Below are 13750 nucleotides of genomic sequence, written 5' to 3'. Positions count from 1 at the left end.
GATGGCTGAAATGCGGACTCAATTTGATGGGCCGCCTCCTTCAAAGCAATGCAAAGAGCCTCTTTGAAATTACTGGGATTTTTGCTTAGAACCTTTCCACGCAAGGTAGAATCCAAACCATAAATAAATTTGCTCATCTTGAGATGTTCCATTGCCAATGAACCTTTAGAATCTCCCGTAGAAGATGAGAAGACTCAACCACATGCAAAGCAACTTGTTGGTACTTGATGAATAAATCCACATACCTCATAGCGAAGGTCGAAAGTGACTCTCCTTCCTTTTGGGAAATCTTCTCTAGCTGCAATAACAAGGAATTTGGTGACTCCAATGTCCCAAATCTCTCCTTCATTGCCTCGACCAAGCTTTCGCAGTCATCCTTGATATCTTTTGGCAAGGCCTCGTACCAAGTTAAGGCCACACCCTCCAAGAAATCTGGAAGTATCTTAGCACGTTCCTTCATAGACCAACCAGTCAAGTGGTATGCTCAATTGAATTGTCGAAGGTAACTCCTCGGGTCTTCTCCTTTTGATCCACGGAACATTGGAATGCTGTACATCTTGCACAAAAAATGAGCACAAAGAAGAAAGCCCTTGCTTGTAAACAAGCTGAGATCATGAGGTTATGATAGGAAAATCCTAGGCAAAACCTACCCGGCATCTCCAGCAAAAGATGTGACACATAATTTTGGGGCTTAATTCTAGTCACTTCTTAGCATCAAAAGAACAAGAGGGAAAGGAAAATAGACGAATCAAAGCAAGATAAATATATAAACATCAAAGGTGAGATCATAGTTTAACATGGGAAAGAAGAAAGGTTGAGGGGAAGCATTGATTTCTGCCAAGCGTTCGGCGCCAAACATAAGAGCAAGCATCTGTTGGAAGAAAATTTTCATACTAAGAACTACATGGATGGAAGTGAAGGGGCTGAATTCGTAGGGCACATTCTGACGTATGGGGTTGTTGGGTCGTATCATCTTGATAAAGCTCAAAGAACCCACAATTTTGGAAATAAAAATACAGCTGTGATAGCATGGAAATAGCTCTCCCTTTCACCCTCAAAACCAATAACAAAGAATGCATGCTTGTAGGGTTTGAAAAGACAAGAATGTTGACATATACTTCATGAAAAATGGAACAAGAGATGAGAAGTTAGGACCATTTTAATAACAGACTCCAAAACTATCATGCTTAATGAGCACTACACCTCAAATCGACCCAAGGTCGATTTCATGTATGTGATTTTTTTCAAGAAAACAATTTATTGTGTGTTTTTAACGTATCTAGGTAATTCCTGAATCAACCCTAGGTCAATTTGGAAGGTTCAAATTTCACAATTTCAAATTTGAATTATTTCTTTTTTTCCCAAGAATTTTTTTTTCTTGTGTATTTTATCATATCTAGATAATTCTAAATCGACCCTAGGTCGATTTGGAATGTTCAAATTTCAAATTTCAAAATTTAAAATTGAAGTGGAAATTTCAAATTCAAAATTTCATTCTCAAATTTGAATTTTGAATTAGTACTTATATTTCAAACTTCATTTTCATTCCCAAATTTCAAACCTTGGTCTCCTGCTCTCTGTGGTTTCTACCATGACGATGACCACGACAATGATTGTGGCTGCAAAACAGAAGTTGGATGGGCTGCGAGTTCATTCGAAACAATTAAAGGTGGAGGAATCAGCAAACGTTGCCAAACAAGAGGTGAGTGAAAGTAGAGCCAACACTAAGGTACCGCATCAAGGCTCCTACTTTGACAACAGCAAACGAAAATTGTTTTTGGATCCTCCTGCAAGGTTTCCATTCAAATGAGAGGAAGAGGCCTCTCATTTCAAAACTTGCTAAGAACTTGTATGCAAGAGGAAGAGGAAGGTGCCTTGCTAAGAACTTGTATGCAGAAGATGACCTCTCAGGCCTCTTCTTTTGTAGTATTTCATTCGCAAATAGATTCATAGGAAAGAAAGAACTGAAAATCATTTCAAAACAAAAAGAATCACCTAATGTCTATCTTCTTAAGTGATTCGCTTCACGATCTCTCTCTTGATCTCTTCACAATTTGTCCCTCTGCATTAGTCAATGGAACGATTAAACTTTTTTTGTTGCAAGTGCAGGTTTTTTGAAGATCTACAATTGTAAAGAAGAGGTTTGCAAGCTTACCTAGAAAGTTCCACGAAACACAAGTACCAGTCACCAAGTAAGCTTTCCATCTCTTAGAATCTCACAATCTTGAGATGAGAAATTGAAAACTCAAAACCTAAAATTGAATTTGAAATACTAGTGAGACATGAAAGTCATCATCAAGTAGGAGGCCACAGAGAGCAGGAGACCATTGTACAAGACCATCATTTGTCGTTGTAGAAGACCATCATCATTGCAGAAGGCCATAGAGAAGAGAGGCACAGATCCAAAGCTCTGTGTAGACAAAGAGAGGCACAAATCTGAAGCTCTGTGTAGACAGAGAGGCATAGATCCAAAGCTCTGTGTAGACAGAGAGGCGCAGATTCAAAGCTCTTTGCAAAGAGCGAGCAAGAAGGAGCGAACATATAGCAGCGGAGAGAGGGCAATGAGAGAGGGCAAGCAAGGGAGGGCAAGCGAGGGAGGGAGGGCAGCGAGGGAGAGAGGCAACAGGTAGGAGGCAGCGAGGGAAGGGAGGTAGCGCATAGGAGGAAGAGAGGATGAGGATTAGGGTAGGCTAACATAGGTTGCGTAGGCTGATGTAGGAGGAAGAGAGCATGAGGATTAGGGTAGGCTAACGTAGGTTGGGTAGGCTGATGTAGGAGGAAGAGAGGAGCATAAGGATTAGGATAGGCTAACATTGCTAGGAGGGTAGGTTGAGTTAGGGTAGGGATTTTCTCCCCCCTCTTGCTTTTCCCCCCCTATGAAATTTTAACAGATCTTCTCTCCCCTCCTATGGAATTTTATCCCCCACCTGATTAAAATGTAATCTCTAGCCCCTTAAATTTGATCTCCCCCCTTTTTTATTTTACCCCATTTTGCGCCTCCCATAAAACTTTAGGGTTCAATACATTGCAACCCACCTTTCACCTTAGCACTTTTGAATTTTTAGGTTGCATGCTTCCTTCTTTAATTTTTAAGTTGCTTTAATTTAGGTTTTTTATTTCACGATGGTCATGAATCCCAAGGTCAAAAATCAATGATTGGAAATGGTTTTTTACGTTTTCAAATCAGCCTAAGGTTGATTCAAAATATGAAAGAGATCTAAGGAAGGCTCACAACCCCACACCCAAACATAAACACACACAAGTACCCACACACCATTGATTGAAAATGAATCTTGGGTCAATTTTATAGCTCAACAGATGTGATGATGACAATGACGTCTTGCACACATCATATGCACGAGCGCACACACATATATGAGAATATGTTGTGAAGACAGTAAGAGGACCAATCGACCTTGGGTCAATTTTAAAACTTTGATCATGTGATCTAGGGATTTCCAATGATGTGAAGAGCACTAGATAAGGCACACAGCCCCACACACTAGCATAGACACACACATAGATAGGGATTACAAGATTTCAAATCTGCAAGGATGTGGTAAGCACTGCTCAAATCGACCCAAGGTCGATTTGCAATACATCTTAGAATGTGTGTGTGTGTGGGGGGTTTTGAGAGAGAGAGAGAGAGAGAGAGAGAGAGAGAGAGAGAGAGAGAGAACATCAATATGTGTGTGTGTGAGTGATCATCAAATTGACCTTAGGTCGATTTGTAAAGCCTAGCGATTTTGTTCACCACCCTATGTTGTCATTTCTCAAATTGGCCCAAGGTCAATTTCTAGTGTGTGTGCAGGGGTTTTAGAGTGTTTGTGTGTCTATTCAATGAAGAACTTGTTTGTGTGGCATGTATGTGTGTATGAGTGATCACTAATCTCCATGAAGTGTAAATCGACCTAAGGTCCATTTGGAAACTCAAAAAATTTTTGAATATGCGTGTGTGTGTGAGTGAACACCAAGGTCAATTTGCAAAGCATGACCATTGTGTCAACATCCTACTTCTCAAGTTCCAAATCAACCTTGGGTCATTTTGTAAAGTCTAGACATTGTGTTTAACACCCTATGCAACCATCATTTCTCAAATCAATCCAAGACTAATGTCCAATGGTGGGGGGGTGTCTTACCACCTGTTTATGTGTTTGTATAACGTCCAAGAACGTGTGTGTAACATAGACACACACATAGATAGGGATTGCAAATTGACCTTGGGTCAATTTTAAATCTGCAAGGATGTGGTGATGCATTGCTCAAATCAACCCAAGGTCGATTTGCAATACAACTTAGAATGTGTGTGTGTGTGTGTGTGTGTGTGTGTGTGTGTGTGTGTGTGTGTGTGAGAGAGAGAGAGAGAGAGAGAGAGAGATGTGGTGATCATCAAATTGACCTTAGGTTGATTTGTAAAGCCTAGCCATTTTGTTCACCACCCTATGTTGTAATTTCTCAAATTGGCCCAAGGTCAATTTCTAGTGTGTGTGCAAGGGTTTTAGAGTGTGTTTGTGTGTCTGTTTAATGTCCAAGAACCTGTTTGTGTGGCATGTCTGTGTGTATGAGTGATCACTAATCTCCATGAAGTACAAATTGACCTAAGGTCCATTTGGAAACTCAAACTTTTTGAATGTGTTTGTGTGTGTGTGAGTGAACACCAAGGTCAATTTGCAAAGCATGACCATTGTGTCAACATCCTGCTTCTTAGGTTCCAAATCGACCTTGGGTCGTTTTGTAAAGTCTAGACATTGTGTTTAACACCCTATGCAACCATGATTTCTCAAATCAATCCAAGGTTAATTTCCAATGTGTGGGGGGGTGTCTTACCACGTGTTTATGTGTTTGTGTAATGTCCAAGAACGCGTGTGTAACATAGACACACACATAGATAGGGATTACAAATCGACCTTGGGTTGATTACAAATCTACAAGGATGTGGCAATGCACTGCTCAAATCGACCCAAGGTCGATTTGCAATACATCTTAGAATGTGTGTGTGTGTGGAGAGAGAGAGAGAGAGAGAGAGAGAGAGAGAGAGAGAGAGAGAGAGAGAGAGAGAGAGAGAGAGAGAGAGAGAGAGCAATATATGTGTGTGTGAGTGATCATCAAATCGACCTTAGGTCGATTTGTAAAGCCTAGCCATTTTGTTCACCACCCTATGTTGTCATTTCTCAAATTGGCCCAAGGTCAATTTCTTGTGTGTGTGTGCAGGGGTTTTAGAGTGTGTTTGTGTGTTTGTTCAATGTCCAAGAACCTGTTTGTGTGGCATGTCTGTGTGTATGAGTGATCACTAATCTCCTTGAAGTACAAATCGACCTAAGGTCCATTTGGAAACTCAAAAACTTTTTGAATGTGTTTGTGTGTGTGTCTGAGTGAACACAAGGTCAATTTGCAAAGCATGACCATTGTGTCAACATCCTACTTCTCAAGTTCCAAATCGACCTTGGGTCATTTTGTAAAGTCTAGACATTGTGTTAACACCCTATGCAACCATCATTTCTTAAATCAATCCAAGGTTAATTTCTAGTGTGTGTGGGGGTGTCTTGCCACATGTTTATGTGTTTGTGTAATGTCCAAGAACGTGTGTGTGCGTGTGTGTGTGAGTGATCACCAATATCCATGAAGTGCAAATCGACCTAAGGTCGATTTGGAAACTCAAAATGTATTGTCCATGTGTTTGTGTGTGCATGAGTGAACAACAAATGGATCAAAGACTTGGAAACTCAAAACGTATTCTGAATGTGTTTGTGTGTGTGTATGAGTGATCATGAAATCCACGTGTTCAAATTGACCCAAGGTCAATTTTCATTGAATGGAGTTTGGATTTTTATATATATTCAAATCCACTGTTAAAGGCACTCACACACATCTAGAGCACAACCCCTAATACCCCGACATAAACACACACATGCCATAGATCGCAAACTGATCCAAGGATGATTTGAAAACTCTTAACATGTTCTAGTGAGTAATGAGGGACCCCTTCTCCCTTAGAACTTGAGCCCGAGAGAGAGAGAGAGAGAGAGAGAGAGAGAGAGAGAGTTTTAAAAAGTAACAGTTATCTGAATTTTCATTTTGTCAATTATAGGCATGGCACAATATGAGCCAGAATGCAAATTTGTTCTACTACAGGATGGATTGATGGGAGTAGGTTGGTGCTAAGAGAAACTTCTGAAAATGAGGACAATATTGCACAATTTTTCCTTTCTCCTGATGATTAATTACATGGGGTAAACATCAAACATCTAAAAAAGAAACATCCATATAAGATGATAAATAGGAAAAAGAAGGAAAAGAATGAAAGTGAAACACGGTTGGCCATGAAGACTACCCCAGGGCTGTCCAAAGGGTTGCAACTATTGGGGATGAGCCAAACTTGAATGCACTACCTGTCACACTAAACCAATCCTGGACATCCCTGCGAACGTGCTCACTAGACTGGTTACCGAAAGGGGATTGGTTACCTCGGTCGACGCTATTATCCTTGCCACGCGGGTTGTCACGCTGCCGAATTGGGTTGTATATCCTCCTTAAAGGGTGATTTGCCTTGAATAAAGCCTTATACTATAATTTGTGTAAGAAGCTCACAATGTGTGTGTGAATGTGTGCATATCATTAATGTGCGCGTGCGCAAGGGAGTGTGTGTGTGTGTGTGAGAGAGAGAGAGAGAGACCTTATTATCCTGAGCATGCCCTAAGTGAGGTAACCGTGTCCATCATATGAGGTGTGAAACCCAATATCACCCATGAACAATGAGATTGCAATAGCGTAGAGAGAGCGACTCTTAAATACTCTAGCATAAGAATGAAAAACTAGATATGACATGATGCTAGCGGAGCTGGTGACGATCGAACGTTAAGTAGGGCATAATTCTTCCAGAGCGTGGTCCAGATTGCGGGAGGAAGATGCTCTGGCTCTCATGGCTGCATCTCGCACCTCCAATGCTCTGGCTTTCAGACTCTTCTCCTTCATCACACACCTCACCACCCTCTCCACTTCCTCTGCCCTCGACAACCCAGTACCTTCGTCCTTCTCGATCCTCAATCCCATCTTCCATTTGTCTACCAAGAGTTTGCACGTCAGTGGTTGATCTGTGCCTATCGGCCAGCACGCCATTGGAACTCCCCCACACATGCTTTCCAACGTCGAGTTCCAGCCGCAATGAGATACGAAGCATCCCACAGCAGGATGTGCGAGAACACTTGCCTGTGGCGCCCACGAGACCAGCAGACAGCGGCTCTTAATCCGTTCGAGATAATCTTCGGAGAAAGCGTTCCCACCACGCTGATTTACTGTCCATAAGAATGGATGACCGCAATTCTCCAGGCCCCTGGCGAACTCCTGCAGTTGGTCGCCCGAGACCCCTCCTGAACTTCCAAACGCAACGTATACCACCGAGGCTGCCCCCTGATCATCTAACCACTGCAGACATTTCCGGTCCTCCTCATGCGTTTTTAGATTTTTGGGTTGATATTCTGCATCATCTTGGCCTAAAAGCATCAACGGCCCAACAGGAAGAATGTTGGCAACGCCCAACTCTCTCATGGCATGAAAGGTTGCTGCTTCCAGCTCGTAGAAAGAATTTACAAGAACAAGCTTGGCTTCCGCAATGCGACTTGTCTGCTCAACATAGTAGCGAAAGATGATTTCCGAGCGATCATGTGAGAAACGAGATATTAGGCTGGGCAGATCTCTGGGTTGCAAAGGGGGGAGTCCTGCAATGTCTATACTGTTAGCCGGAACAGGAGAGCCACTTGTCTGATGTTGGGCTGCAGACATCAGACGTTTTGTAAGGTAAGTAGTTGAGAATGGGTATGCATGCCATATGCATCACACTATTTGCATTGACTTGCCAATCGGATTAACACATAACTGAGACTCGGTTAAACAAATTACACTGAATTGGGAGGTATCCCCGGGAAAAGAGCTCGGGTACTTGAAAATACGAGCAAAGTTCAGCCAGATTGGAGGTCCACAAAGCCATTCGCGGAAGTCCAAAGTGTCGAGCCACATCTTGTGTCCATGCGAGGTGAACATCCGAAAGAATGAAAGAGAAAGCAGGGGTCACTGTAGCTGCAAGCTTCTCGGTGAGCTGCTGGAAGGGGAGCTTCAAGTTTTCGAATGCACGAAGAAAGGCTCTGAAGGAGTCCAAGCCAGTGACCTGGAAATCTAAGGGCAATTCATCAGGGATAGAAACAAGGCGAATGTCGAGGCCTGCCCAAGAATCGTCAAGGGAGAGCTTAGAGTGGTTACGCTGGGTACTGACAAAGGTGACGGCGAAGCCATGGAGGGCGATGAGCCTACAGATTTGGAGCAAGGGAAAGATATGGCCAGGGATAGGAAAGGGGATTGCGAGGCAGTGGCCACGAGGGGAGGGCATGATGCTGTCGAGTCCACAAATGCCCTTCAAAGTTCATTTTATGGTATCACCCACTCGCTTTTGACACGTGGAGTTACGTGTCCTTCGCATGACCATCCACATGCCCTCATTCTATCACTTAGGACCATCCCCAACTTGCCCAACCCGTGAGAGTTATGTGTCCTTCATATGACCATCCAAATGCCCTCATTCTATCACTTAGTGTTGGTTCACACCACCCCGCTTCTATTGCCATGGTGGGCGTGTGGGGTCGTTCACACCACCTAGCCCTTAAGTTATAAGTTCCGATGCAGCTTTAATTGCAATTGCAATATAGAGATTTTTGGCCCTACAAGAGGCTTATGGAAAGTGAGGCGTTTTGTGTAGATGCTGTGTATGCTTTGTTAGAAGTCGTGCTGAAAGTCGTGCTGACTTAGTTAGTGTAGTAGTTAGTAGTAATTGATGTTTAACAAGCAGTTAGTATTAATCGTGTTTAGCGGTTAGGGTTTTGTGTCAGTGGGTTTTAAGTGTTAGGTGGGTTCATAGTGAACCCTAACCCTTTCTTTCCACCTCCTCTGCCTCTTACCTTGCATCTCCTCTGTTGCCTCTTCTCTTACTTACCATGCCGCCTCGCCGCCTCTCCTCTTACCTAGTTGCCTCGCTGCCTCTCCTCTTACCTGGCTACTTCTTACTGGTTAGGCTGAGTGACGATATATACCCATTTGGCTAGGTGTTGCATTGTCAGATGTGGACACAGAAAAGGCATCCACTAATTATATGAAGGTATTTGTGCAGTATTGGAGTCCTATCCATAGAGGAAGATGTAGTGATGCAGCACGATATGCTAATTGCTGGAACAAAGAGTGGCGATATATGGGGGATGAGGACCGCTGGGAGCATGTGGATTTGATAGTATGGAGTTGGAGCACAACAAAAGTTCCAAATAAAAGAAGTAAGGTCAAAATACCACAGAATGCAATCTTGAAAGCACAAGAGAATCCTCAAATGCCTGTGAACAATAGTGGGAAGGACGTTTTGTCTATTGATGATTTCTTGGATGATTTAATTTAGTGAAAGATCAAGTCAATTTGAGCAAAGACCAATGTATGTAAAGACAAATTGTAAAGATTGGATGATCTTCTTTCATGAATGTTAATTATACTCAGCCTTTGCAATCTACTTTTTTCTAGCTGGTCTTATTTTATGATGCAATTTTTAAATTTACCCTCATTTTTGTACTAGTTTGTTCAAACTCAATCTTGGTTTATGAACTTTAACTAGAATCAATATTTATATTCCAGTTTTCTATATTCATTCATTCAAACTTAGTCATGTTTTATATTAAGGGAATTTTTGAGTAAAACTTTTATTTAATTAAAACATATTAATAATTGTGTTAATCAATAATAATTGCTTAATTAATAGTAATTCATATTAATTATCTTGATTAGCAAAATCAATATATAGAAACTTTGTAGTGAACTATGTTAACAAAGTTCCTTAGAGCTTTAAAAAGCTAGGACTCATTGTAATAATCACATGGCAATAAATGCATGCATGTGCAATGTTTTGTAATAGAAGTACCTATCATATATACATTGAACATACAGCACGTCATAAACATGGAAACAAATCACAAAAGGAAATACAACAGCAAGTAGCATGCAAACCAAATCGACCTTAGTTCATATGTTGGACACAAAAGCCTTTAGTCCAATTAAATTATAAATATTACACAATATCATGCCACTAACATAAAAGAAACAAAACTTGAGAGTTTTAAGCAAGCTCCATTAAACAAAAAGGAGCTCATTTTCTTCCTTCAAAACCAATTTCATTGGATTTTCCCACTTTTCCTAATACGGTCTTTAATGCATCCTCGACTACACAAACCATATTGGATGGGAGCAATACTTTTAATGCATCCTAAAATAGGTGAGATTCATGTGCATTTATAGTATCATGCCCATCGGACACTTGCACATTCAAATAAGACACCTTGAAGCGCACTTTTTGACCGTTTGCATGATACTTGGTGAAAAACATGGTGTAATGCATCTCTGACCATACAAACCATTTTTTATGACCATGATACTTTACATGCACCACAAGATAGGTAAAATTGATGCACGTGAAAATTATCATGCCCATCAGACACTCACACGTTTGATTAAGACACCTTGAAGCACGTATGTGCCGAACACTTGCATGTTCGAATAAGATAGCCCGAAGCACGTTTTTTGATCGTTATGCCATGATACTTGGTGAATGGCCATGAAAAACATATTCGATGGGCACATTCAAATAAGACACCATGAAGCACATTTTTTGACAGTTTTGATGATACATGGTATGAAAAACATGGTGTAATGCATCCCCGACCATGCAAAACATATCGGTTGGGCACGATACATTATGCATACCTCAAAATCGGTGATATTGACACATGTGCAAAGTGTCATTTCCATTAAACACTCGTGGGTTTGAATAAGCAACCCTGAAGTGAGTTTTTTTTACTGTTGTGCATGGTACTTGGTAAAAAATATGGTGTAATGCATCACCGATGATGCAAAATATATCCAATGGTCATGATAATTTACACACACCTTACAATAGGTGAGATTGACATTGTGCAAGGTATTGCGCCCATTAGACACTCACACATTCAAATAAGACACCCAAAGCACATTTTTTGACCGATGTGCATGATATTTGGTGAAAAATACAGTGCCATGCATTCTCGATCATGCGGACCATATCCTATGGGCACAATAATTTACACACACCTCAAAATAGGTGACACTAATATGTGTGAAAACTATTGTGCTCGTCAGAGACTTGTTCATTCGAATAAGACACCCTGAAGCCCATTTTTGGGTTGTTGTGCATGATACTTAGTGAAAAACAGGGTGTAATATGTCCTCGACCATGCAAACCATATCCGATGCACACAATACTTAACTTTGAATCCTACATCCAAGGTCAAATCATCACCCATACCGAGGTTTACTACCATGTCATTGGGCACTGTTATGGATAAATTTGACTAAAGTAAAAGGCATAAATATGTGTGTGTGCTTGTATGTGTGGCAATAGTATAATAAAATATGGTGTGCATAAGGCCCAGGGTTGAGGTGGCAAGGCATGACCATGTGCCACCCTTCCATGTAAGAGGACCCATAAGGTGTGTTGTACATAATCCATGGTAGTAATAATATAAAATGATAAGGTGGCATGGGTCCTCCATGCACCACCCCTCCACCTAGGCGGTCCCACGCCTACATTTAGTGAGATATGGCCCAAGGACCATGGGAGAAGTAATATAAAATAGGTGGAGATGGATATTATATTGGATTATTCCTGTTAGATATCAATGCTCCACTCTCGTGTAACTATGAGGGAACCAGCTAACTCTACTTGTAAGCCCCCCATATGAGGAGAAGGCATTTGAGTAGCTCGGTTATCCGGTAGGTCCTAGTTTAGACACACCAGATGGGGGCCATGTGTGGCTTGATGGCTGGACGGCTTCAGATAGAGTTGGTACACTGCCAGCTAGGCTACATGCAAGTGTGGGAAGGCATCCCATGACTGACAGCATTGAGGGTAGATGGAGCATTTCCCGAGGCAGCCCACTCTCGAGTTGCGGGGCCCGTTTGGAGCCTCAGATGATCCCGAATGGCTTTGGGCCGAACGGTAACCATAGGCTAGTTGCTCTATTTTGCACCACGGTTCTATCGTGTGGTTGGTGGCCTACTATTTCGAGACCGACCCCCAGTCGGCCGTTTTGGGCAGACTGGGTTGATCACCCAATTGGGTCTAACCGACTACGAGTGGTGGCTATGTAAGAGCAAGCTCGTGAAGCCCATTATCATCACTAGCTACAGCAACCCTGATTCCTTAGCATCCAGCCTCCGTCCTCTACTATTTCCAGCACGCCATCGAAGCTTCTCTCACAGGAGCGCACGGCTGGGAGGCAGTGCCATCTATTGTATCAGTTTTATAGTAATCAAATTTTTGATTCTCCATACTATCAGCTTTTCTCTCTTACATATGAGATCCTGTTATTGAGCACAGACGTTGTATTGTTTTCTTACATGGTATCAGAGCAAGGGCTCTAGCAAGAAGATTTGGTAGTGTGTTTCTGTTTGTGTTTCTGTTTGCGAGCAGATTGTGAGAGATGGCCCAGCCCGCAAGACTGTGAATCCCACCGTTCGGCGAAAGTGGAAAGTTGGACGGCACTAACTATCCACTCTCTGGAAGTTCAAGATCATCCTAAGTGCATACGAGATTTGGGATACTGCTACTGGGGTGGACGTGAAGCCGGTTGCGAGACTGGATCTAGCCAATGCAGGACAACAGATAGTACCAACTGCGGATGAGATTCTCGTGTAGACAAGAAGAAATGTAGATGCGCTGTGTTCTATTGTCTACAGTGTAAGTGATTCTGTCATGGCGTTAATTCAACATGTCACCACAGCGGAGGAGGCATGGATGGTCTTGAAAAATCAGTACAAGACCACGAATCAGATGTGGATTCAGAATCTGGAGACTCAACTCGCGAACGAGAAATTGTCTGAGTCTAAAGCGGCAGAAAAGTTCATCACCAGGGTGAAGAATCTGCGCGATCAGATGACTACCATCACCAGCAAGAATCTAGCACGAAGGTGCATACGGATTCTCCCACCAAAGTACGACGGTCTTGTTACGGCGCTGAATACGCAGAATAGAAATCCACCCCTCAACTTTGAGGATTTCAGCGCAATGCTTCTGGAGGAGGAGATGCGTCAAAAGACGAGGACTAGAGAACTGGAGAAGATTCGGCTTTCTATGCTGGATCAAAGAAAGGTAAGGGTAAGGACTCTGGTAACCCATCTTCTTCTGATGATAAAAAGAGAAAGAAGAAGATCAAGTGCTTCTATTGCAACAAGGTAGGGCACAAGCAGAATGAGTGCCGGAAGAAGATTGCAGATGAGAAGAACGGAGTAAAGAAAGAGTCCAGCAACAGCACGCAGGCAGTACGACTAGAGCTGTTCATAGCAATTGAGGAGATTTGCATGGAGGTAGTTCATGTACCTGCAGATGAACCTTGGATTATTGACAGTGGTACATCGTGCCACATGACCAGTCGGAAGGATTGGTATACCTCTCTACATCTGGTAGGGAATGACATCCTAGTAGCAGTCGGCAATGATGCAAAATGTCTAGCAAAAGGAAAAGGTACGATTGCTCTCAAGTCAGATGGAGTTGTAAAACAGTTGTCTGATGTTCTTTATGTGCCAGATATCAAGAGGAACTTGTCTGTTTCTGCGATCACGGATCAGGACCTCAAAGTTCAATTCGATAAGAATGGTGCACAGATTTTGGATCTTCAAGGGAAGGTTGTTGGTAAAG

The 13750-nt window shown here is 42.2% G+C and overlaps 1 protein-coding gene across 1 annotated transcript; it reads right to left on the bottom strand.

Moving 5' to 3' along the window:
- Window positions 1-6654: 6654 nt before the first annotated feature.
- On the bottom strand, window positions 6655-8390 carry LOC147885527 (linamarin synthase 1-like). The gene is made up of 2 exons (XM_087396729.1): window positions 7897-8390; window positions 6655-7769 (listed from the first exon to the last, which is right to left on the bottom strand). The coding sequence occupies exons 1-2, from the start codon at window positions 8378-8380 to the stop codon at window positions 6856-6858; spliced, it is 1398 nt and encodes a 465-aa protein (XP_087252855.1). The 5' UTR covers window positions 8381-8390; the 3' UTR covers window positions 6655-6855.
- Window positions 8391-13750: the final 5360 nt, after the last annotated feature.

The sequence above is a fragment of the Dipteris shenzhenensis genome, chromosome 25 (genome assembly GCF_047967505.1).
Source record: "Dipteris shenzhenensis isolate YYH24624 ecotype China chromosome 25, Dip_SZ_1.0, whole genome shotgun sequence".
NCBI lineage: Eukaryota > Viridiplantae > Streptophyta > Polypodiopsida > Gleicheniales > Dipteridaceae > Dipteris > Dipteris shenzhenensis.
The sequence above is the reverse complement of the archived record's forward strand: the minus strand, read 5'-3'. Positions and strand labels throughout refer to the sequence as shown.

Coding starts and splice junctions, on each gene's coding strand:
- LOC147885527 (XM_087396729.1), bottom strand. CDS start 8,380: ATGCCCTCCCCTCGTGGCCACTGCCTCGCAATCCCCTTTCCTATCCCT. Junction 7,770..7,896: donor GGGATACCTCCCAATTCAGT/GTAATTTGTTTA, acceptor TGATGTCTGCAG/CCCAACATCAGACAAGTGGC.